The sequence below is a fragment of the Oryzias latipes genome, chromosome 6 (assembly GCF_053564925.1).
Source record: "Oryzias latipes strain Hd-rR chromosome 6, Olatipes_Hd-rR_3.1".
In the NCBI taxonomy this organism is placed as follows: Eukaryota; Metazoa; Chordata; class Actinopteri; order Beloniformes; family Adrianichthyidae; genus Oryzias; species Oryzias latipes.
This window is the reverse complement of record NC_136242.1, coordinates 35,008,350-35,029,133: the sequence shown is the minus strand read 5'-3', so window position 1 is coordinate 35,029,133 and position 20,784 is coordinate 35,008,350. Positions and strand designations below refer to the sequence as shown.

At 49.2% G+C, this 20,784-nt stretch overlaps 3 protein-coding genes across 10 annotated transcripts in view; 2 read left to right on the top strand and 1 right to left on the bottom strand.

Moving 5' to 3' along the window:
- Window positions 1-221: 221 nt before the first annotated feature.
- Window positions 222-3,874, top strand: spty2d1 (SPT2 chromatin protein domain containing 1). Its single transcript, XM_011492224.4, has 7 exons — window positions 222-362; window positions 534-702; window positions 1,230-1,344; window positions 1,453-2,937; window positions 3,013-3,172; window positions 3,253-3,330; window positions 3,402-3,874. The coding sequence occupies exons 2-7, from the start codon at window positions 640-642 to the stop codon at window positions 3,490-3,492; spliced, it is 1,992 nt and encodes a 663-aa protein (XP_011490526.1). The 5' UTR covers window positions 222-362; window positions 534-639; the 3' UTR covers window positions 3,493-3,874.
- An 821-nt stretch (window positions 3,875-4,695) lies between these two features.
- On the top strand, window positions 4,696-16,947 carry uevld (UEV and lactate/malate dehyrogenase domains). Of its 2 annotated transcripts, XM_078949151.1 has the most exons (13): window positions 4,696-5,271; window positions 5,375-5,601; window positions 7,100-7,184; window positions 7,349-7,414; window positions 7,486-7,649; window positions 7,730-7,871; window positions 7,942-8,036; window positions 8,118-8,223; window positions 15,639-15,809; window positions 15,884-16,048; window positions 16,133-16,220; window positions 16,294-16,417; window positions 16,491-16,947. In XM_078949151.1, exons 2-13 carry the CDS (start codon window positions 5,560-5,562, stop codon window positions 16,653-16,655), a joined length of 1,413 nt encoding a protein of 470 aa, XP_078805277.1. In that variant the 5' UTR covers window positions 4,696-5,271; window positions 5,375-5,559; the 3' UTR covers window positions 16,656-16,947. The 2 variants fall into 2 exon arrangements, with proteins under 2 accessions (XP_078805277.1, XP_078805276.1); XM_078949150.1 differs by lacking the exon at window positions 4,696-5,271 and having other exon boundaries at window positions 5,282-5,601.
- LOC111947557 (USP6 N-terminal-like protein) overlaps window positions 16,816-20,784 on the bottom strand; it is a 54,310-nt gene continuing 50,341 nt past the window's right edge. For all 7 annotated transcript variants that reach the window (XM_078949142.1, XM_078949146.1, XM_078949147.1 and 4 more), the window contains 4 exons: window positions 19,105-19,170; window positions 18,923-19,022; window positions 18,548-18,700; window positions 16,816-18,220 (listed from right to left, as the gene is read on the bottom strand). In XM_078949142.1, coding sequence (XP_078805268.1) covers window positions 17,211-18,220; window positions 18,548-18,700; window positions 18,923-19,022; window positions 19,105-19,170 — 1,329 coding nt within the window. In that variant the 3' untranslated portion in view covers window positions 16,816-17,210. The remainder of the gene's footprint in view (window positions 18,221-18,547; window positions 18,701-18,922; window positions 19,023-19,104; window positions 19,171-20,784) is intronic.

Here is a 20,784-nt window from a genome sequence, read left to right as displayed (position 1 = left end):
GAAGAAAAACGAGATTTCAAAATAAAAGAGATTGAGATTGACCGTGTCTGAGTATTACTACTTGTAAAAATGTATCCGAACAACTCTACATTCTCAACAATATTTTGTGACGGTAAAGTGACTTTAAACAGTAGTATTAGTCAAGGTAAAATTTCATATATGTTTCACTCTGGTCAAGACGAGCCTCTTCTGCTGAAAATCTCGTCATCCTAGCCGGAAGTGCGTGTCATAGCCTCGTCTCATATCCGGTTTTCATCTCTGGATCTTGAATTTTACTCTTGCTTGTATGAACTCGCTGCCTAACGATGCTTGTTTCTGGAGTCAGTTTTTCTCGGGGGATTTGACCGCAGCCTGGCGTTCAGGTATATCACGTGGTTCTTTGGTTGTCAGAGGAACCGGAAGTGTTCCTCCTGATGGTTTACTGACGTAAGCTGCTAACGGTGGCTAAACCAGTTAGCATTTGGCAGCATGAAGAAGTAAAGCAGACATTTTTCTGTTGTCTCGCCTCGTGGAATCCGTGTTTTTTTCCACAGAAAAGTTAGAGTTGATGAGCGTTTCCATTCCAAAAAGTAATCTGATTACTCCTGGCTGAGCTCTGCTTGCTTTGCTGTTGCTGAACCTTCATCCTCTGCCTCCGAAATGATGGACTTTGACAACATCCTGAACATCGCGTCTCAGAACCAGGGACTCAGCAGTGTTCAGGTGAGTTTGGTGCACAGGTGAGGCTCCGACGTCACCCTCAGGCTGAGCAGCTGTTGGAGGAGGAAAAAGTGTTTGACCCATTTCTGTTGGCATGCTTTCCACTGAGGCTTTCACATCATCAAACAACCGTGAATTCACTGACATGAGCTCAGAAATGACAGATCCTAGTCTGGAGTGGGGGGGTCGCCATCCCCACATGAGGAAAACACGGCAGGAGCCCCTCAGGACGCTGATTTGGCGTCCGCCCGGCCTGCGGGCCTCGCCTTTCTCAGCCAGGGTTAGAGTTCATGACCCCCCTCCATCAGAAAGAGATGTGAGCTTAAGAGCAGAGAAGGTCCGTTCTGACAGAAGACCCTCAAGACCTTTGAGGGAGTCCTCTGGACCACAGCTGACCTTCCTGACAGACGGGGGGGGGGGCAAACGCTTTTTCACCCCAGCATAATGGGGCACATCTACCAATGACGGGATTTTCAGGTTTACATCAAAGACGACATTTCATCTCAGTTTCTTTCTTTTCTTCGGAGCAGAGAAGATACAGTTTGGAAACGGGACCCCCCAAGAAGGACCCCAAGTCCAAAGGTGTGAATCCGGCTGCGGTTCAGGCGCTGCTGAAGAAACGGACCAAAGAGAGCAAACTGAAAGGTGAGCCGGAGCGTTCTGCAGCCTTCAAGGCCGTGGAACGCCGTCTTCCTCCATGTTTACGTCATACGTGTGGACGGACATGACGCGGAATGTTCTTCTTAATTTTAGAAATGGAGATGAAAAAGCAGAAGCAGGATCTTCTGGCCAAGAGGGTGGAGTTGAAGTCGGATCGGAAAGCTCGAGCCATGGCCTCCAGGACGAAGGACAACTTCAAAGGTTACAACGGCATTCCCATGGTGGACGGTCCCAAAAAGAGGACGTCTAAAGCCGAGAGGCAGGACGACGATCTCCAACAGGTGCCGGGGTTTCAGAATAACTCTGCTGACCCCGATGACGAGGATAATTATGAGTACGAGCAAACCGATTCAGAGGAGGAGCCGGAGCCGCCGAGACCAGGGAGGCCTGCAGAGGTTCTCGGGAGCAGCAGAAAGTTCCCTGCAAAGCCCAGTGGACCTTCCAGACCTTCTGCTCCCCCCGTCATGAACTTTGCCGACTTGCTGAAGCTGGCAGAGAAGAAACAGTTTGAACCCGTTGAAGTGAAACCCAAAGCAGTGAAGAAAGACGAGCGTCTCCACACGGCCAGCGAGATCCGGGAGATGGAGATGGAACGCAAAGCCAAGGGACTGGACAAAGCCAAAGACGTGAAGTCAGAACGGGACGTCCGGTCCCAGTCCAGTTCCGGTTTGGTGAGGAAAAACCCTTCAGATAAGGAGCAGAAGGTCAGCAGACCCCACAAGAGCTCTGAAGAGAAACGGGGACCCCCCATCAGAGCAGGTCGGAAGGAGCTCGCGTCGTCTTCAACCACCAGAAGCTTTTCTTCCCCCTCCCTTCATGAAAGAGACCCAGTCAAGGCGTCTCGCATCAACGAACACAGAGCAAAGCCAGGCTTGACCTCAGCTGCTGCAAGTAAAGGTCCTGCAAGAACGCCATCGTCTCAGGTCTCTAAACCCCCAGAACCCAAACCCCCATCCAGTCAGAAATCCGGCTCCTCCAGCGACCTCGGCTTCAGGAAGGGGAACCCATCCCTGCTTCAGAAAGGAGGAAGCCGACCGTCTAGTGCAGCTGGTGTAGGTCCAAAGCCTCAGCCCGGGAGCTCCCAGCAGATCAGAACCTCTCAGGGTGGACCCGCTAAGCCGGGACCAGCAGGCCGACCCATAAAATCTGCTAAAGAAAGAGAACTCCCAAACCCTGGAATTTCTCCTGGAGTCAGATCAAGCAGCAACTCAACGATGAGACTTCCTGCAGGCGTTCCTCCTCGGACAGGGGGCCAGCCTCAGGGGAGGCCTGGAACAGTCCCACAGCTGAGACCAGGAGGTGGCCACCCTGGAGCCGCTGGGTCTCGGCCCGGTAGACCTGGAGGGCAGGTTCCAGGGCGACCAGATGCCGGCTCAGGGCCTGCAAGACCCAGATGCACCGTAGTGTCGGAAACCATCTCCTCTAAGAACTTTGGTGGACCCAGAGTGGGAGCCCTGGCCCAGTCCGGTGTGCCGAACAGGCCGGGGATGGGACCTCGACCGGGGATGGGACCTCGACCGGGGATGGGACCTCGACCGGGGATGATGCCGAGACCAGGAATGCCACCCAGACCACCTGGTATGAAGCAGAAGGCCATTGTTATTCCCAATGTAGCCTTAACCCTGAATCTAACTCCAACTCTTTCTTCCCCAGGACCGATGCTGCCGCCCATCACATCTGCTTACAAGAGGAAATATGAGGAGGAGGAGGAGGAATACGACTCTGAGATGGACGATTTCATTGATGACGGCGGCGAGGAACAGGAGGAGATCTCCAGACATATCAAGGAGATCTTTGGATACGATAGAACCAGGTAGGAGGTCTTCACCGTCACTGACTTGAGGAAGTGTTGATCAGTGTTTGTGCATCAACCGTGTCCTTCGTCGTCTACAGATACAAAGACGAGAGCGATTACGCCCTGAAGTTCATGGAGAGCAGCTGGAAAGACATGCAGAAGGAAGAAGCACGAAGGTACGGCGATGGAAGCTGTTTGGTCCCCGAGCGGCGTTCTGGTGTTTCACCTGTTGGTTTCTCCCCTGCAGCCTCAGAATGGCCGTTCAGGAGGACCTGGAGGAGGAGAAGAAGGAAGAAGAGGAGATGAAGAAGAAAGCCAAGAGGAAAAAGCCCAGCTGAAGCTGATCCTGTCGCAGGATGAAGATGAAGAGAAGGGAAGGAGGACCGCCGCCCACACCAGGACCAGGCTCCGCCCCCGCCGGCCTCCCTGAGGATTTGACCCGGAAGACAGAGACTGAATTCAAATGAAAGATATGGATGCAGAAGACACTAGTATATATGACAGAAGCTCTTAGATAGTATTTATTTTCTCCTAGAGTCTAACCTTCAGCCCGACCCGAACATCCACAGATCTTTGGTTCCGACACGCAGCAGAAATCTGCTCAGTTCTGGGTTTTCTCCTTTTCTATCACAAACCACATTTTTCTCCAAACTGAGGAAAAACATTTGAAAAGTTGAAATGACTTTGACGGAGAACTTCATTAAAGTGTCTGCGTTTGGATGTGTTTGTGTTTCCAATGATGGTTCTGCTCCTGATGATCTGACTTTGACTGAGAAAATCCGAAGATTTGGGTCAAAACTGGAGTTTAAACGACTTTTCCTGCTTCTCCAGGTTCATTGATCTAAAGTTAAGGGAAAAGACTGAGGGTCTTTAGGATGTACTGTTCAGCACATTTAAGACATTTATTTTAGTTAACATATTTCAATCTTCTCTTCCTGGTCATCCTGATGATTTTGTCCTTCAGACAATGAAAACCTAAATCTTCATCCGACCACCTTAAAAACGGAGGTTTTCAGGCCAAAAGTGAGGAAACTGTCGAGGATTTGGTGCGTCGTCCTCCTTGTGAAGGCTGTAGATAAAATCAACGTCCCGTTAGCTGTCAGTGGTTTGACTCCCCCTGGATTTGAACCCAGGACCTTCCAGTCACAGGGCAGACGCTCCTCCACATGGCCGCTGAGCTGTCAGAAAGCGTGACGCGGCGTCTTTTCCAGACTGAGAGCAGAAAGCCTCAGCAGGTGGAAGACGTGGAACTTCTGAGGTTCTGCTGTGGAGGAGCGGCTGCTCTGCCGCTGGTTTCTGCAGGAACCAGAAGAATCAAACCTTTTTGGTAAACTCACTTCTCCTTTTCGGACATTGGTTCTGGTTCGATACGAACAGATTTTCAGAGGATTAATGCTGACAGCAGCACTTCTGGTCATCAGGCTCCACCTTCAAGTGTGCAGGGGGCGGAGTCAAGTTCTTTTCCCTTCAATGTTAGGATGACAGAGATGAGTCTGGAGAACAGAGACAAGATCCTCCAGAACCGGGACAGGAGGCGGGCCGAAGGAGGAAAGGTGGTGTCATGAATGTGGCGTCCTCTCAGAAACTGCTATGGTGGAGCGTCCGATGACTTCCTGCTCTGCATGGCACGTTTCAGAGGAAACGTTAGAATCTTTGGTCTCTAGAAACCTGGAATCCGGCTCAAGTTTAGGGATGTGAAAACGTGTTGGTAGAACATTAGATCTCTTTCAGAAAAACTTTCTGGACTTCCGGATTTTTCTGTCAGACAGAAGTCAGAACATCTGGACCTAAAGAAACCCAGACATCCTGAAGAGAACAGGAAGCTCTTACTGTCAAAGGTTCCGGGTTGTCTGGAACCAGATCTCTGGATGTAGTGGGTCCAACATGTCCTTCAGGTTCCCCTCTCTGCATCTGTACGGAGACCAGGCTGCGCGTCATCAGGGGGGGGGGGGGGTTCTGACTGCACGGTTCTGGAGGTCAGAACAGCATCTCCCAGCTAAGGAAGCTACAGGCTCCTGTGAGGAACGTAGGACCAGTGCCGTGCCCCCCCCCCCCCCCCCCCCCCCCCAAGATCTGTTGGCCTGAACAGCAGGTGTTGGCAACTTTACGTCATGCAGGTAAACGCACGCGCGCTTGATTCATTGGATTTTTGTGGATCTGCTCACACGCATGCGCGCTTGGAGAGGATCGTTCAAAGTCATCCTCTGTATCTGAATGAAGCGGAAGCACTCCACACCTGGAGGAGCGGCGGAGACACACCGGGACACGGGAGTGGGCGTGTCTGTGGCAGTGACGTCAGCCTGACGCAGCCGCCTCTTTGGTTACTCCGGAAGTTTGCGGAAGTTGTGAGGCAAAACTTCGATCATCGGAGCCGCGTCACTTTGTCAGAACAGGAGAGCGAACAGATGGAGCTCCGCGCCGAGAAGATCCAGCGGATCCTGTCCAAGGTCAGTGGGGTGGGGTGGGGGGGTGGGGGGGGGGGGTCAAGGTCAGGTCCTCGGGGGGGAGGGCGGGGGGAGGATATGCGACACTTTACCAACTCGAAGAACCAGCTGTGCCACACATGACCAACCTGATCACTGAGGAGACAAACACTCCTGAACAAGGAAGACACGTGACGCAGCAGCTGGAGGAAACGAGAAGTTCTGCTGAGATTCTGTAGATCAGAGAACCGAAGACAAAAGTTTGGAGAGTTTGTGTGTTAAAAGCCTCAGTGAAGCTTCGTATGGTTCACGGTGAAGTTTCGTATGGTTCATCCTGGAGCTTTAGACGTTTCACAGTGAAGCTTCGTATGGTTCAGGGTGAAGCTTCGTATGGTTCAAGGTGAAGCTTCGTATGGTTCACAGTGAAGCTTCGTATGGTTCAGGGTGAAGCTTCGTATGGTTCAGGGTGAAGCTTCGTATGGTTCACAGTGAAGTTTCGTATGGTTCAGGGTGAAGCTTCGTATGGTTCAGGGTGAAGGTTCATATGGTTCAGGGTGAAGTTTCGTATGGTTCAGGGTGAAGCTTTAGACGTTTCACAGTGAAGCTTCGTATGGTTCAGGGTGAAGCTTCGTATGGTTCACAGTGAAGTTTCGTATGGTTCAGGGTGAAGCTTCGTATGGTTCAGGGTGAAGCTTCGTATGGTTCACAGTGAAGTTTCGTATGGTTCAGGGTGAAGCTTCGTATGGTTCAGGGTGAAGGTTCATATGGTTCAGGGTGAAGTTTCGTATGGTTCAGGGTGAAGCTTTAGACGTTTCACAGTGAAGCTTCGTATGGTTCAGGGTGAAGCTTCGTATGGTTCACAGTGAAGCTTCGTATGGTTCAGGGTGAAGCTTCGTATGGTTCAGGGTGAAGCTTCAGATGTTTCACAGTGAAGTTTCGTATGGTTCAGGGTGAAGCTTCAGATGTTTCACGGTGAAGCTTCGTATGGTTCAGGGTGAAGCTTCGTATGGTTCACAGTGAAGTTTCGTATGGTTCAGGGTGAAGCTTCGTATGGTTCAAGGTGAAGCTTCGTATGTTTCACGGTGAAGCTTCGTATGGTTCAGGGTGAAGCTTCGTATGGTTCACGGTGAAGTTTCGTATGGTTCAGGGTGAAGCTTCGTATGGTTCATCCTGGAGCTTTAGACGTTTCACAGTGAAGCTTCGTATGGTTCAGGGTGAAGCTTCGTATGGTTCAGGGTGAAGCTTCAGATGTTTCACAGTGAAGTTTCGTATGGTTCACAGTGAAGTTTCGTATGGTTCAGGGTGAAGCTTCGTATGGTTCAGGGTGAAGTTTCGTATGGTTCAGGGTGAAGCTTCAGATGTTTCACAGTGAAGTTTCGTATGGTTCAGGGTGAAGCTTCAGATGGTTCATCCAGTTGGTTCATGGTGAAGCTTCAGATGGTTCACTGACCCGCCCCCTTTTTAAATGGAGGGGTGTCAGTGCAATCCACGTCCTTTTTTGATGTTCTCCGTTTGATTTCAGTACAAGTTCCGGGATTTGGCCGTTGAGGAGCTTGAGAAAGTGAACCGGATCTACCCGGACATGCAGGTGTCCACCGCCACGTTCAGTGAGTGGGGTGGGGGTGGGGGTGGTATTTCTATTATTTATCCTGTTTTCTCTCTTTTATTTCACCTATATCTTGATCTTTTTCTGTATTTTTAGTTTCTTTAGTTATACCTGGGGGGTGGGGGGTCATGTAAATACCCTCACGCTGTTTTTTTCTGCCCTCAGCGTTCAGCGACAGCACCCAGAAGGACCTCCTAAAAATAACGGGGGTCATCCCTGTTAAGTATGAAGGTAAGCCCCGCCTCCTCTGACCCACATCAAAGACACGAGCTCCTTCACTCTTCGTGCCCCCCCATCCCCAGGTCGCTCCTACAACTTCCCCATCCAGCTGTGGCTCTTGGACTCGTTCCCCTTCACCCCCCCCATATGCCTCCTCAAGCCCACGTCCAGCATGGTCATCAGAGAGGGCAAACACGTGGACGCCAAGGGGCGGGTTCACCTGCCGGGACTGCACAACTGGGATTACGTAAGACCTCCGTCTGTGCAGCGACCCGCGATGGCGTGTTGTGGTTTTCTCCAAGTCCAACAGAACCTTTCCTCCGTCAGCCAAAGTCTTCAGTGGTGGGTCTCCTGCCTGAGATGATCGCCAAGTTTGAAGAGGACCCGCCATTGTCCTCGAAGGCGTCAGGAGAAGCTAAAAACCCGCACGAGCTCATGGCGTTCGTCTCCAACCTGCAGCTCAATGACGGTGCTTCCTCTCAGGTGGTTCTGTGGGCGGGGTCTCTGTGGTCACAGCTCCCTAACTCTGTCCGTTCCAGGTGGAGCCCAGCATCAGGACCAGCCAGGTGGGAAGGTAACGGTCATCGGGGGAGGGGATCTGGGAATGGCGTGTGTGACCAGCATTCTAGCAAAGGTGACCCAGTCAGATGATGTCATCAGGTGTGGATGGACGCGGTCCTGGTTCCTCATTCTTCTTCTTTCCTCCTTCCTTCAGTGTCATGTGGATAAACTGGTTTTCATTGACGTGGCGGAGAGCTCCACCAAAGGCGGCAGCACAGATCTGGAGATCTTCAGTCTGCCCAAGGTCACTGTGTCTGCAGGTGAGCACCTGCGGCGCCGGTTAGGGTCAAGCAGGAACCGCAGACCTCACCTGGTGGGTTAGAGAGGGTTCACCTGTTCTGCAAAATACTGTGTGTGTGAGTTTGTCTTTGTGTGAGATTGTCTTTGTGTGTGTGTGTTTGTGTGTGTGTGTGTGAGTTTGTCTTTGTGTGAGATTGTCTTTGTGTGTGTGTGTGTGAGTTTGTCTTTGTGTGAGATTGTCTTTGTGTGAGATTGTCTTTGTGTGTGTGTGTGTGTGTGTGAGTTTGTCTTTGTGTGAGTTTGTCTTTGTGTGAGATTGTCTTTGTGTGTGTGTGTGTGTGAGTTTGTCTTTGTGTGTGAGTTTGTCTTTGTGTGAGATTGTCTTTGTGTGAGATTGTCTTTGTGTGTGTGTGTGTGTGAGTTTGTCTTTGTGTGAGATTGTCTTTGTGTGAGATTGTCTTTGTGTGTGTGTGTGTGTGTGTGAGTTTGTCTTTGTGTGAGTTTGTCTTTGTGTGAGATTGTCTTTGTGTGTGTGTGTGTGTGAGTTTGTCTTTGTGTGTGAGTTTGTCTTTGTGTGAGATTGTCTTTGTGTGTGTGTGTGTGTGAGTTTGTCTTTGTGTGAGATTGTCTTTGTGTGAGATTGTCTTTGTGTGTGTGTGTGTGTGTGTGAGTTTGTCTTTGTGTGAGTTTGTCTTTGTGTGAGATTGTCTTTGTGTGTGTGTGTGTGTGAGTTTGTCTTTGTGTGTGAGTTTGTCTTTGTGTGAGATTGTCTTTGTGTGAGATTGTCTTTGTGTGTGTGTGTGTGAGATTGTCTTTGTGTGAGATTGTCTTTGTGTGTGTGTGTGTGTGAGTTTGTCTTTGTGTGTGTGTTTGTCTTTGTGTGTGTGTGTGTGAGTTTGTCTTTGTGTGAGATTGTCTTTGTGTGTGTGTGTGTGTGTGTGAGTTTGTCTTTGTGTGAGATTGTCTTTGTGTGTGTGTGTGTGTGTGAGTTTGTCTTTGTGTGAGTTTGTCTTTGTGTGTGAGTTTGTCTTTGTGTGAGATTGTCTTTGTGTGAGATTGTCTTTGTGTGTGTGTGTGTGTGTGAGTTTGTCTTTGTGTGAGATTGTCTTTGTGTGTGTGTGTGTGTGTGAGTTTGTCTTTGTGTGAGATTGTCTTTGTGTGTGTGTGTGTGTGAGTTTGTCTTTGTGTGAGATTGTCTTTGTGTGTGTGTGTGTGTGAGTTTGTCTTTGTGTAAGATTGTCTTTGTGTGAACATTCAGCTGAGTACTCCCTCCCTGTGAATCACGAAGATTTAACACATAATTTCTCATTTTCCCTCTTCACAACTTCAGAAGTCTCAAAAGCCCTTAAACTCCTTGATCCTACTAAATCTGCTGGTCCTGATGATCTGGAACCATATTTTATAAAAGCGGCAGCAGACTCTATCGCACTTCCACTGACCTATTTATTTAATTTGTCTTTGTCCACAAACACCATTCCGCATGCTTGGAAGTCCGCTTATGTGTTACCTCTACTTAAAGGTGGTGACCCAACAAATTTGAATAACTATAGACCAATTTCCAAGTTACCCATTTTGGCAAAAGTTTTGGAAGGTCTTATAAGCGTACAATTAAAAGAATTTCTCATTTCAAATAATATTTTAAGCCCATCACAATCAGGTTTTAGAAAGCAACACAGCACAACAACCGCAGCTCTTAAAGTTTTAAATGACATATCTGAATCTCTGGATGACAAACGCCACTGTGCCGCCCTTTTCATCGACCTCTCTAAAGCCTTTGATACTGTGGACCATACTGTGCTTAAAAATAAACTGCGCAGTATTGGGCTGTCAGAGCATTCTGTTGGGTGGTTTGCAAACTACCTGTCTGACAGGAAACAGTGTGTAAAGGTTCAGAACCAAAAATCAAAATTTTTAAAAGTATCCGCAGGGGTTCCACAAGGCTCGATTCTTGGGCCACTGCTTTTTACAATCTATATAAACGACCTTGATAAAGGTATCATCGATAACCTGCACTTATATGCTGATGATACCATCTTGTACACTTCAGCACTTTCAGTTGAGCTTGCCATATCAAAGCTCCAATCAGCTTTTAATCAACTGCAGAACACTTTTTATCATTTAAAACTGGTTTTAAACTCAAATAAGACTAAATACATGCTATTCTCTAAAAGCAAAGCCAAACTCAAAAACCTGCTCCCAATTACTACAAAAGAAGGGCATTTAATTGAACTGGTCACAGAATACAAATACCTTGGTATTTTAATTGATGATTGTCTAACTTTTAAACCACATATTCAGAAACTGGCTCATAGGCTGAAACTAAAATTACGCTTTTATTTCAGAATCAAATCATGTTTATCATTCGAAGCCCGTAAGAAACTTGTCACTGCTACTTTTATGTCTGTCCTTGATTTTGGTGATGTGGTTTATATGAATGCTTCTGCTGATGCTTTGCATGCTTTGGACACTGTTTTTCATGGTGCACTGCGTTTTATAACAAACATGAGGTCACTAACCCATCACTGTCTTCTGTATGCTCGGGTAGGTTGGCCCTCCTTATCCCAGCGCAGACTGAAACATTGGTACCTTTTAATTTATAAATGCATTCTTGGGTTGGTACCGTCTTATCTCCAGCAGCTCATAGAACTGAAGAGCAGCAGCAGCTACAGCCTGCGCTCTCAGGACACGGTCCTGCTCTCTGTGCCCAGAGTGCGCACAGAGATGGGAAAAAGGCTTTTAGATTTGCTGCGGCACAGTTTTGGAATGAACTCCAGAAAGATTTTAAATTGAAAGAATTGATCTCCCTGGGCTCTTTTAAAAAACTTTTAAATGAACGTGAGACAAAGCTTTCAAATTGTAAATGCTTTATTTAAAACTGTCTTTTATGATTGAGTGTGAGTGTATATAAGTGTTGTGTGTTATTGTTGTGCTGCTGCCTCTTGGCCAGGACGCTCTTGAAAAAGAGATTTTTAATCTCAATGAGTTTTTATCCTGGTTAAATAAAGGTGAGAGTGTGTGTGTGTGTGAGTTTGTCTTTGTGTGAGATTGTCTTTGTGTGTGTGTGTGGGTGTTTTTCTTTGTTCAATTCAATTCAATTCAATTTTATTTGTATAGCCCAAAATCACAACAACAGTCGTCTCGATGGGCTTCGAAGCAAAACATGAAATCAAAAGGATCATGAATACAAAGAGTTCAATAGAAAAATACTAAAATGAACTAACAAACTGACTAAGCTATACTGGCATCCCTGCCCTTAGACCCCCCTTCGCGGTAAGGAAAAACTCCCAAAAAAAACGGATTCCGGAAAAAACGAAGAAACCTCAGGGGTGCCCACATGAAGGAGGGATCCTCCCCCAGGACGGACAGGCGATTTACCAGAACTCTTAGAGAAGAATTAACTTATCTAAATCTACAACTACAAATATAAAAGTCCAGCAGACGAGCTTCATCCAGCCGTGGTTGGGGGGACAGTCAAAGGCGCGAGTCGAGCCGGAGACAGGAACCACAGCCAGGTGTAGGAGCAGGAGCAGAGACGAGGTACTCGGTCAGGAACTGGAGCACGGATGAGCCAACTGGAGTCTGGAAGCACTCCCACTCCCCAGGAGGGAAAGAGGGACAATACATGAATCACTGCACCAAACAGAGGCATGGAGAACTAAATGATGAATAATGATCAAGAATAGAGGAGAGGAAGGGTAGAAGTAGAAGAGAAAAGAGGACAGAACCCCAGAGCACCATAGTTACCCCAGCTTCAACTTCTAGCAGCCTTTAAAACAAATAGTTATTATTAAGGTTAATTTAAACACATTAACATTAAGTTAAATAATCTCTGAATACTAGCTAGTCTGACAATAAGCCTGTCCACAGAGGAATGTTTTCAGTCTAACTTTGAATGTAGAAACTGAGTCGGCCTCTCTTCCATGAGCTGGGAGTTTATTCCATAAAACAGGGGCTTGGTGGCTAAACGCTCTACCTCCAACCGTACTTTGACTAATTCTAGGAACCACAAGCAGTCCTGCATTTAGTGAGTGAAGTGTTCTGATTGGTTGGTAAGGGACTATGAGGTCCTTAATATAGGGCGGGGCCATTCCATGTAAGGCCTTATAGGTTAACAGGAGGATCTTGAACTTGATTCTAGAATCAACTGGGATCCAGTGAAGTGAAACCAACACAGGAGTGATGTGATCTCTTCTGCTAGTTCCAGCTAACAATCTAGCTGCTGCGTTCTGAACAAGCTGGAGACTTCTTAAGGAACTCTTAGGACACGCTGCTAACAAGGAGTTACAGTAATCCAGCCTCGACGTAACAAATGCATGGATGAGTTTTTCAGCATCACTCTTAGAAAGTAGATTTCTGATCTTAGCAATATTCCACAGGTGAAAAAAGGCAGTTCTGCACGCCTGAGATATGTGAGCCTTAAATGATAAATCCTGGTCAAATAAAACCCCAAGGTTTCTAACTGTGGAATTAGGGGCTATACTTATGCCATCCAGGGAGACTATCTGAGCAGACAGAGTATTTCTGAGGTTTTTAGGACCTAGTATAATGACCTCAGTTTTTTCTGGGTTCAAGAGGAGGTAATTAATTGTCATCCAGGTCTTGATGTCACTGATGCAGGCGTTCAGTTTCTCTATCTGGTCATTCTGGTCAGGCTTCATGGATAAATACAACTGCGTCGTCGGCATAACAATGAAAATTAATGCTGTGTTTCCTGATTATGTTTCCTAGGGGTAGCATATAAAGCGTAAACAGGATCGGTCCCAAGACTGAGCCCTGTGGGACTCCATAGTTCCATTTACATTAACGAACTGATATCTATCGGATAGATAGGATTTAAACCACTGGAGAGCAGATCCTCTGATCCCTATGTCCTGCTCTAATCTATGGAGTAAAATACCGTGGTCGATAGTGTCAAAGGCTGCACTGAGGTCCAACAGGACCAGAATAGAAAGTAGTCCCTTTTCTGAGGCCAATAACAAGTCATTAGAGACTCTAACTAGTGCAGTTTCCGTACTGTGGTGAGGTCTAAACCCCGACTGAAAGTCTTCAAAGTGGCTGTTGTCCTGTAGGTGGCAGTAAAGCTGCTTAACTACAACTCTTTCTAGGATTTTAGAAATAAAGGGCAGGTTTGATATCGGTCTATAGTTGGCCAAGATGCTAGGATCCAAACTGGGCTTTTTCAGAAGAGGTTTAACAACTGCATATTTAAAAGACTGTGGCACGTAACCCGTTTCCAGAGAGGCATTTATCATTGTTAATATGGGATCATTAATTAGGGGAAAAGTTTCTTTAAAAAGTCTAGTGGGAATTGGGTCTAACAGACACGTTGAGGATTTGGAGGACGTAATAATTGATGTTATTTCCGCTTGATCCACAGCAGTGAAGCAGTCTAATGTTACAGAGGTTTCTATGGATGCCTCCACTTCTACCGCTTCAGCCTGTTCTGGGCTGATAGTAGGAATAACTTGATTTAACTTATGTCTAATATTTGAGATTTTACTATGGAAAAATGTAAGAAAATCATCAGAGCTGAGAGAAACAGGAACATGTGGTTCTACTGAGCTCTGACTGCGAGTTAATTTAGCAATAGTGCTAAAAAGAAATCTTGGGTTGTTTCCATTCTCTGATATTAAGGTTGAATAGTACTGGCTTCTAGCTCTACGCAGAGCTTTTTTATAATTTAATAGGCTATGTTTCCAGATATCCAGAGACTGCTCTGAACCGGAGCGGCGCCATTCTCTTTCCAACTTACGGGTTTCTCGTTTAAGAGAACGAGTTTCAGCGTTAAACCACGGTGCTACTCGGTTTTGTCTGACGAACTTAGGTTTCAAGGGGGGCAACAACATGGAGTGTACTCCTGAGGGCTTGTAAGGCATCATTAACAAAGTGGTCATTTATACTAGGACTGATACTATGGGAGCTGGTCTCAGAGTATTTTCTCAGAATATCACTAAGTACTGGCTGAACTGTGTGTTTAAACTCAGACACAGAACGGTCAGTTAAGGTTCTTGTGTGTGTGTGTTTGTCTTTGTGTGTGAGTTTGTCTTTGTGTGTGAGTTTGTCTTTGTGTGTGAGTTTGTCTTTGTGTGAGATTGTCTTTGTGTGTGTGTGTGTGTGTGAGTTTGTCTTTGTGTGTGAGTTTGTCTTTGTGTGTGTGTGTGTGAGTTTGTCTTTGTGTGAGATTGTCTTTGTGTGTGTGTGTGAGAGTTTGTCTTTGTGTGAGATTGTCTTTGTGTGTGTGTGTGTCTTTGTGTGTATGTGTGTTTGTCTTTGTATGTGTGTGTGTTTGTCTTTGTGTGTGAGTTTGTCTTTGTGTGTGAGTGAGTTTGTCTTTGTGTGTGAGTTTGTCTTTGTGTGTGTGTGTGTTTGTCTTTGTGTGTGTGTGTGTTTGTCTTTGTGTGTGTGTGTGTTTGTGAGTTTGTCTTTGTGTGTGTGTGTGTTTGTCTTTGTGTGTGTGTGTGTTTGTCTTTGTGTGTGTGTGTGTTTGTCTTTGTGTGTGTGTGTGTTTGTCTTTGTGTGTATGTGTGTTTGTCTTTGTGTGTGTGTGTGTTTGTCTTTGTGTGTGTGTGTGTTTGTGAGTTTGTCTTTGTGTGTGTGTTTGTCTGTGTGTGTGTGTGTGTGTGTGTGTGTGAGTTTGTCTTTGTGTGTGAGTTTGTCTTTGTGTGAGATTGTCTTTGTGTGTGTGTGTGAGTTTGTCTTTGTGTGTGAGTTTGTCTTTGTGTGTGTGTGTGTCTTTGTGTGTATGTGTGTTTGTCTTTGTGTGTGTGTGTGTTTGTCTTTGTGTGTGTGTGTGTTTGTCTTTGTGTGTGTGTGTGTTTGTTTTTGTGTGTGTGTGTGAGATTGTCTTTGTGTGAGATTGTCTTTGTGTGTGAGTTTGTCTGTGTGTGTGTTTGTCTTTGTGTGTGTGTGTGTTTGTCTTTGTGTGTGTGTGTGTTTGTTTTTGTGTGTGTGTGTGTTTGTCTTTGTGTGTATGTGTGTTTGTTTTTGTGTGTGTGTGTGAGATTGTCTTTGTGTGAGATTGTCTTTGTGTGTGTGTGTGTGTGTGTCTTTGTGTGTGTGTGTGTTTGTCTTTGTGTGTGTGTGTGTTTGTCTTTGTGTGTGTGTGTGTTTGTCTTTGTGTGTGTGTGTGTTTGTTTTTGTGTGTGTGTGTGAGATTGTCTTTGTGTGAGATTGTCTTTGTGTGTGTGTGTGTGTGTGTCTTTGTGTGTGTGTGTGTTTGTCTTTGTGTGTGTGTGTGTTTGTCTTTGTGTGTGTGTTAAACTTTCTTCTTCTGTCTCTGTTATTCTTTTCTTTCTACATGGTGGTGGTGGTGGGGGGGGGGGGGGGGGTGGAGCGGTGGAGGTGACATGGGGGGGTGGTGGGAGGGGCCCCCTCGTTCTGCTGGAAAGCAGACGCTCCGTGTTGAACTGAGGAAGCTCCGCCTCTCGTCTGTCAGACCTGTCTGCGTCTGCGGGCTCCAGGGTTGTCGTGGTGACGGCCAACGCCTGGAGCAGCGAGCAGTCGTATGTGCGGGTGGTCCAGACCAACGTGGACCTGTACAGCGGGATCATCCCCAGCGTGGCGCATCTCAGCCCCAACGCCATCCTGCTGATTGCATCGCAGCCAGGTGGGGGAGGAGCCAATGGAGGAGGAGCTTCCTGCTTCCTGCTGCCCCTCACCTTCGTCTCTGTTCTTCCGCAGTGGACATCATGACGCACGTCGCCTGGAGGCAGAGCGGCCTCCCCCCGACCCACGTGATAGGGGCGGGGTGCAACCTGGACTCAGAGAGGCTCAGCCACATCCTGAACGTCAACCTGAACACCCGCAAACCCGCCTGGGTCCTGGGGGAGCTCTCCGACAGCAAATGTAACCTTCAGGAGATGCCGCAGCACCTGTCAATCACAGCCACAGAGCATGCTTTGATGTTTGACGGCGTTCTTCCTCCGACAGTCGCAGTGATGAGCAACATCGGCCTGAACTCCAGCTCCACACCTGAGATTTCTGCAGGATCCACGTCCACCAAACCTCTGCTGGACAGGTGTGCCGGGTTCTGCAGCCAGCAGGAAGCTGTGGGCGGGTTCTGTTCTGACCCGTTGTCTGACTGTGTCCAGAGCTTTTGAGATGATGAAGAACCGAGGCCAGCGGTCGTGGTCTGTGGGTCTGTCTGTGGCCGACATCACCAACAGCGTCCTGACGGACAGGAGGAAGACGCACTCCGTCTCCACGCTGGCTCAGGTAACGCCACAGAGTCCTCCCCCTCCCCCATCGCAGGGCAAAGCAGTCTCACCTTTCTGTCCGTCCCCTTTAGGGCTGGGGGGGCATCGGCACGGAGGTGTTCCTCAGCCTGCCCTGCATCATGGGGGCAAACGGTTCCACCCGCCTGGTGGGAGCGCTGCTGGGTCAGGAGGAAGACGCCAGGCTGCGGGACAGCGTGGCGTCCCTGTCCAACCTCATGAGCCAGCTCAGGGTATAAAGGAGGGGCAGCCAACCCGCGGAGGGGGGGTCTGCAGGAGCTACTGAGGTTCTCTGAAAGAGGAACTTCTGTTACTGAAATGTGCACTAAATGAAACAGGAAGCTGGCCTGCAGGGGGCGCTCACCACCTCTGACAGGAAGACCCAAAGAAAAAGCAGACTGGCTTGAAGGAGGACTTTATTGGAACTGCAGATCAACACTGTCTAAAGGTTTTCTTTGTTCTGTTTCTGTTTCTTCCAGCCCCCGGGGCTGGGGGGCTGTGGGGGTACAATAAACACTAAAGCACTGAAAATGGGTGGAGTCTTGTGGAGAAGATGAAAGGTTTATAAACAGGAGAATGTGATGATCACCACCAGCTGCACCGTCAGACCAACGAAGAGCTCATTCTGGAGCCCCAGTGCATCATGGGAAGGCAAAGACACTTTGAGTGCATGTGAGGATGACGGACGTTTGGCGGAACAACGGCGGCCTCTTCTCTACGGGAATTAACCCCTTCATGCTCAGAAACAGAGCTTCACTTTCTGCTGCCACTCCTGGGGGGCATCCCTGTCGCTGCTAAGAAGTCACTGACTTGGTCAGTTGCTGCCCCCCCGGAGGTCCACTGCAGAAGTCTGGGCTGGACTGAAGGAGGACCGACGGCTGACCCGGGGACCTGGAGTGACCCCTGGGGGAGCCCGTGTACATCAAAGGGGCAGGGAACGCTGACCGGTCCCGGGGGCCCCTGCAGAGAGGCTTGGGGCAGGTGGGGGCGCCTCGCTGCTGAAACTGGCTCAGTCTGTCAGCGAAGCTCGGCGGAGGAGGGGGGGGCACGGCGTCCTGCACCCAGCTGCCTCCTCGGTCCTCCGGCTCCCGAGGCAAAGCAGGGAGCGGGTGGGTCGCAGGAGGAAGAGGAGAGAGTGAACGGGGCAGGAGGGCAGGAGGCGGGGGCAGCGGGTGGCGGGTGGGGTCATAGGCCCTGTCCACAGAATGGGCTGAGGTGCAGTGCATGCTGGGACTTTCCTCGGGAGTGGGGGCCAGCGGTCTCTCTGCTGACTGCCCATCATCAGACAGGTTATCGTACTGGGAGGTGTCGGAGGGGCGTCTGTCTCCGGGGGTGGGGGGCACGTACAGAGAGACGGGGAACTTCGACGGAGTCGGGGGCCGAAGTCTCGGCGAGGAGGAGACCGCCGCTGCACGGGGGGGCTTTGCTTTCTGGGGGGGCGGTTTAGGGACCAAATGGGAAGCTGATGGAGGGGGGGGCTGAGCCTGCTCACAGTAAAAGAAGGGTGGGGGGGGCAGGTCTGGCAGATCCATGAAGTCCTCCCCCACCTGCATGTCGACCAGGTCCAAAGCATTTGGCTGGTAGGGGGGGGGCCACTCTACAGCTTCCTCCTGGGTCTGGGGGGGTCTGGTCTGCTGAAAAACGGGCGATGGAGGGGGTTGGGGCGGGCTTGGGGTGGGGGCCACGGATGGTGTCGTTTCAGCGGAGCATTCTGGATCCTGGGCCGTCTGAGGGGGGGGCTCCGGCTGCAGCAGAACCGGCCGCTCTTCGCCCAAAGGCCTCCTGGGGAGTTCATCGGACTTGGCTGGAGGGAGAGGAGACGGAAAACAGGATGAGGGAGGAAACCCGCAAACAAACATCACAGCAGCAGCGGTTCTGCTGAGATGACCCGAAGTTCTGGTTCCAAACTCATAACCCAGAACCCAGTTCTGTTGTTACATTCAGATCTGCAGATCTTTCTGTTCTGGTTTTCCAAACGATGTCATGTGACCGGACTGCAGAGACGCTCTTCACCGAAAGTAAAGGCGAATCCTTTCGGTTCTTTAGTTCTGCATCCAGGAGGAACCGGAGCGTCCGGTAACCAGAGGACATTCTGAACCCCATGTCTGATGGTGACAAAGTGCTGCCGTACCTGGAGGGGGGACGTCCAGCTTCTTACTCCGCAGCTCAGACATGGCCGCCTGTAAGTGTTCAACCACCACATCGTCCCGGAACAGGAAGGAGGCCGCCAGCTGCTCCTGGAGGAACTCCCTCAGGTCCTCCAGCTGCAGGGCCTGCAGGCGTTCTGCCAACACAGAGAGGACGGGTCAGGTTCTGGTTCTGGTAGAGCAGAGACGTTCTCGTTCAGCTGAAGGAAGACATCCTAACACAAAGATCAGTTCAGATAAATCAGCCAATGAGCCGGGACGATGCTCGGTGGGCCGTCCAATGAAAGGTCAGCTTGGGATTGGGTCCCTAAGTGACCTTCATCTTTGGCGCTCGCCGCAGCAGAGCAAAGCCGCCTCACTTCTGTGCAGCTTCAAGGCGGCATACGCCATGGCGGTCAGCGTCTTCTCCCCCTCCAGCATGTAGACGTCCCAAAGGCGCAGCGTGAGCGTGAACGGGCTCTGGGGGTGGGGAAAAAGCGGAGAGCGCTTGATCAGGAACAAACCGGTTTGTGGTTGGAGGAGGACCAGACGGCAAACTCACTCTCTCTATGAAGCACTGCAGGAACCACTTGGTGGTGTACACCCCCGTGGTCATCTGCTCCTTATCCTGAGGACCAGACCCCCCCACATTACCTATGCATTCTCTAAGGAAAAGCGGGAAACATGTGACCTAAATGGCGGGGAAGGTAACCTAAATGGCGGGAAAGGTGACTTAAATGGCGGGGAAGGTAACCTAAATGGCGAGGAAGGTGACCTAAATGGCAGGAAAGGTGACCTAAATGGCGAGGAAGGTGACCTAAATGGCAGGAAAGGTGACTTAAAGGGCGGGAAAGGTGACTTAAATGGCGGGAAAGGTGACCTAAATGGCGGGGAAGGTAACCTAAATGGCGGGGAAGGTGACCTAAATGGCAGGAAAGGTGACTTTAATGGCGGGAAAGGTGACCTAAATGACGGGAGAGGTAACCTAAATGGCGGGGAAGGTAACCTAAATGGCGAGGAAGGTGACTTAAATGGCGGGGAAGGTAACCTAAATGGCGAGGAAGGTGACCTAAATGGCAGGAAAGGTGACTTAAATGGCGGGAAAGGTGACCTAAATGGCGGGAAAGGTGACCTAAATGGCGGGGAAGGTAACCTAAATGGCGGGAAAGGTGACTTAAATGGCGGGAAAGGTGACCTAAATGGCGAGGAAGGTGACCTAAATGGCAGGAAAGGTGACTTAAATGGCGGGAAAGGTGACCTAAATGGCAGGAAAGGTGACCTAAATGGCGGGGAAGGTGACCTAAATGGCGGGAAAGGTGACTTAAATGGCAGGAAAGGTGACTTAAATGGCAGGAAAGGTGACCTAAATGGCGAGGAAGGTGACTTAAATGGCAGGAAAGGTGACTTAAATGGCAGGAAAGGTGACTTAAATGGCAGGAAAGGTGACCTAAATGGCGAGGAAGGTGACTTAAATGGCGGGAAAGGTGACCTAAATGGCGGGAAAGGTGACTTAAATGGCGGGGAAGGTAACCTAAATGGCAGGAAAGGTGACTTAAATGGCGGGAAAGGTGACCTAAATGGCGGGAAAGGTGACCTAAATGGCGGGGAAGGTAACCTAAATGGCGGGAAAGGTGACTTAAATGGCAGGAAAGGTGACCTAAATGGCGAGGAAGGTGACTTAAATGGCGGGAAAGGTGACCTAAATGGCGGGAAAGGTGACTTAAATGGCGGGGAAGGTAACCTAAATGGCAGGAAAGATGACCTAAATGGCGAGGAAGGTGACTTAAATGGCGGGAAAGGTGACCTAAATGGCGGGAAAGGTGACTTAAATGGCGGGGAAGGTAACCTAAATGGCGAGGAAGGTGACCTAAATGGCAGGAAAGGTGACTTAAATGGCGGGAAAGGTGACCTAAATGGCGGGAAAGGTGACCTAAATGGCGGGGAAGGTAACCTAAATGGCGGGAAAGGTGACTTAAATGGCGGGAAAGGTGACCTAAATGGCGAGGAAGGTGACCTAAATGGCAGGAAAGGTGACTTAAATGGCGGGAAAGGTGACCTAAATGGCAGGAAAGGTGACCTAAATGGCGGGGAAGGTAACCTAAATGGCGGGAAAGGTGACTCAAATGGCAGGAAAGGTGACTTAAATGGCAGGAAAGGTGACCTAAATGGCGAGGAAGGTGACTTAAACGGCAGGCAAGGTGACTTAAATGGCAGGAAAGGTGACTTAAATGGCAGGAAAGGT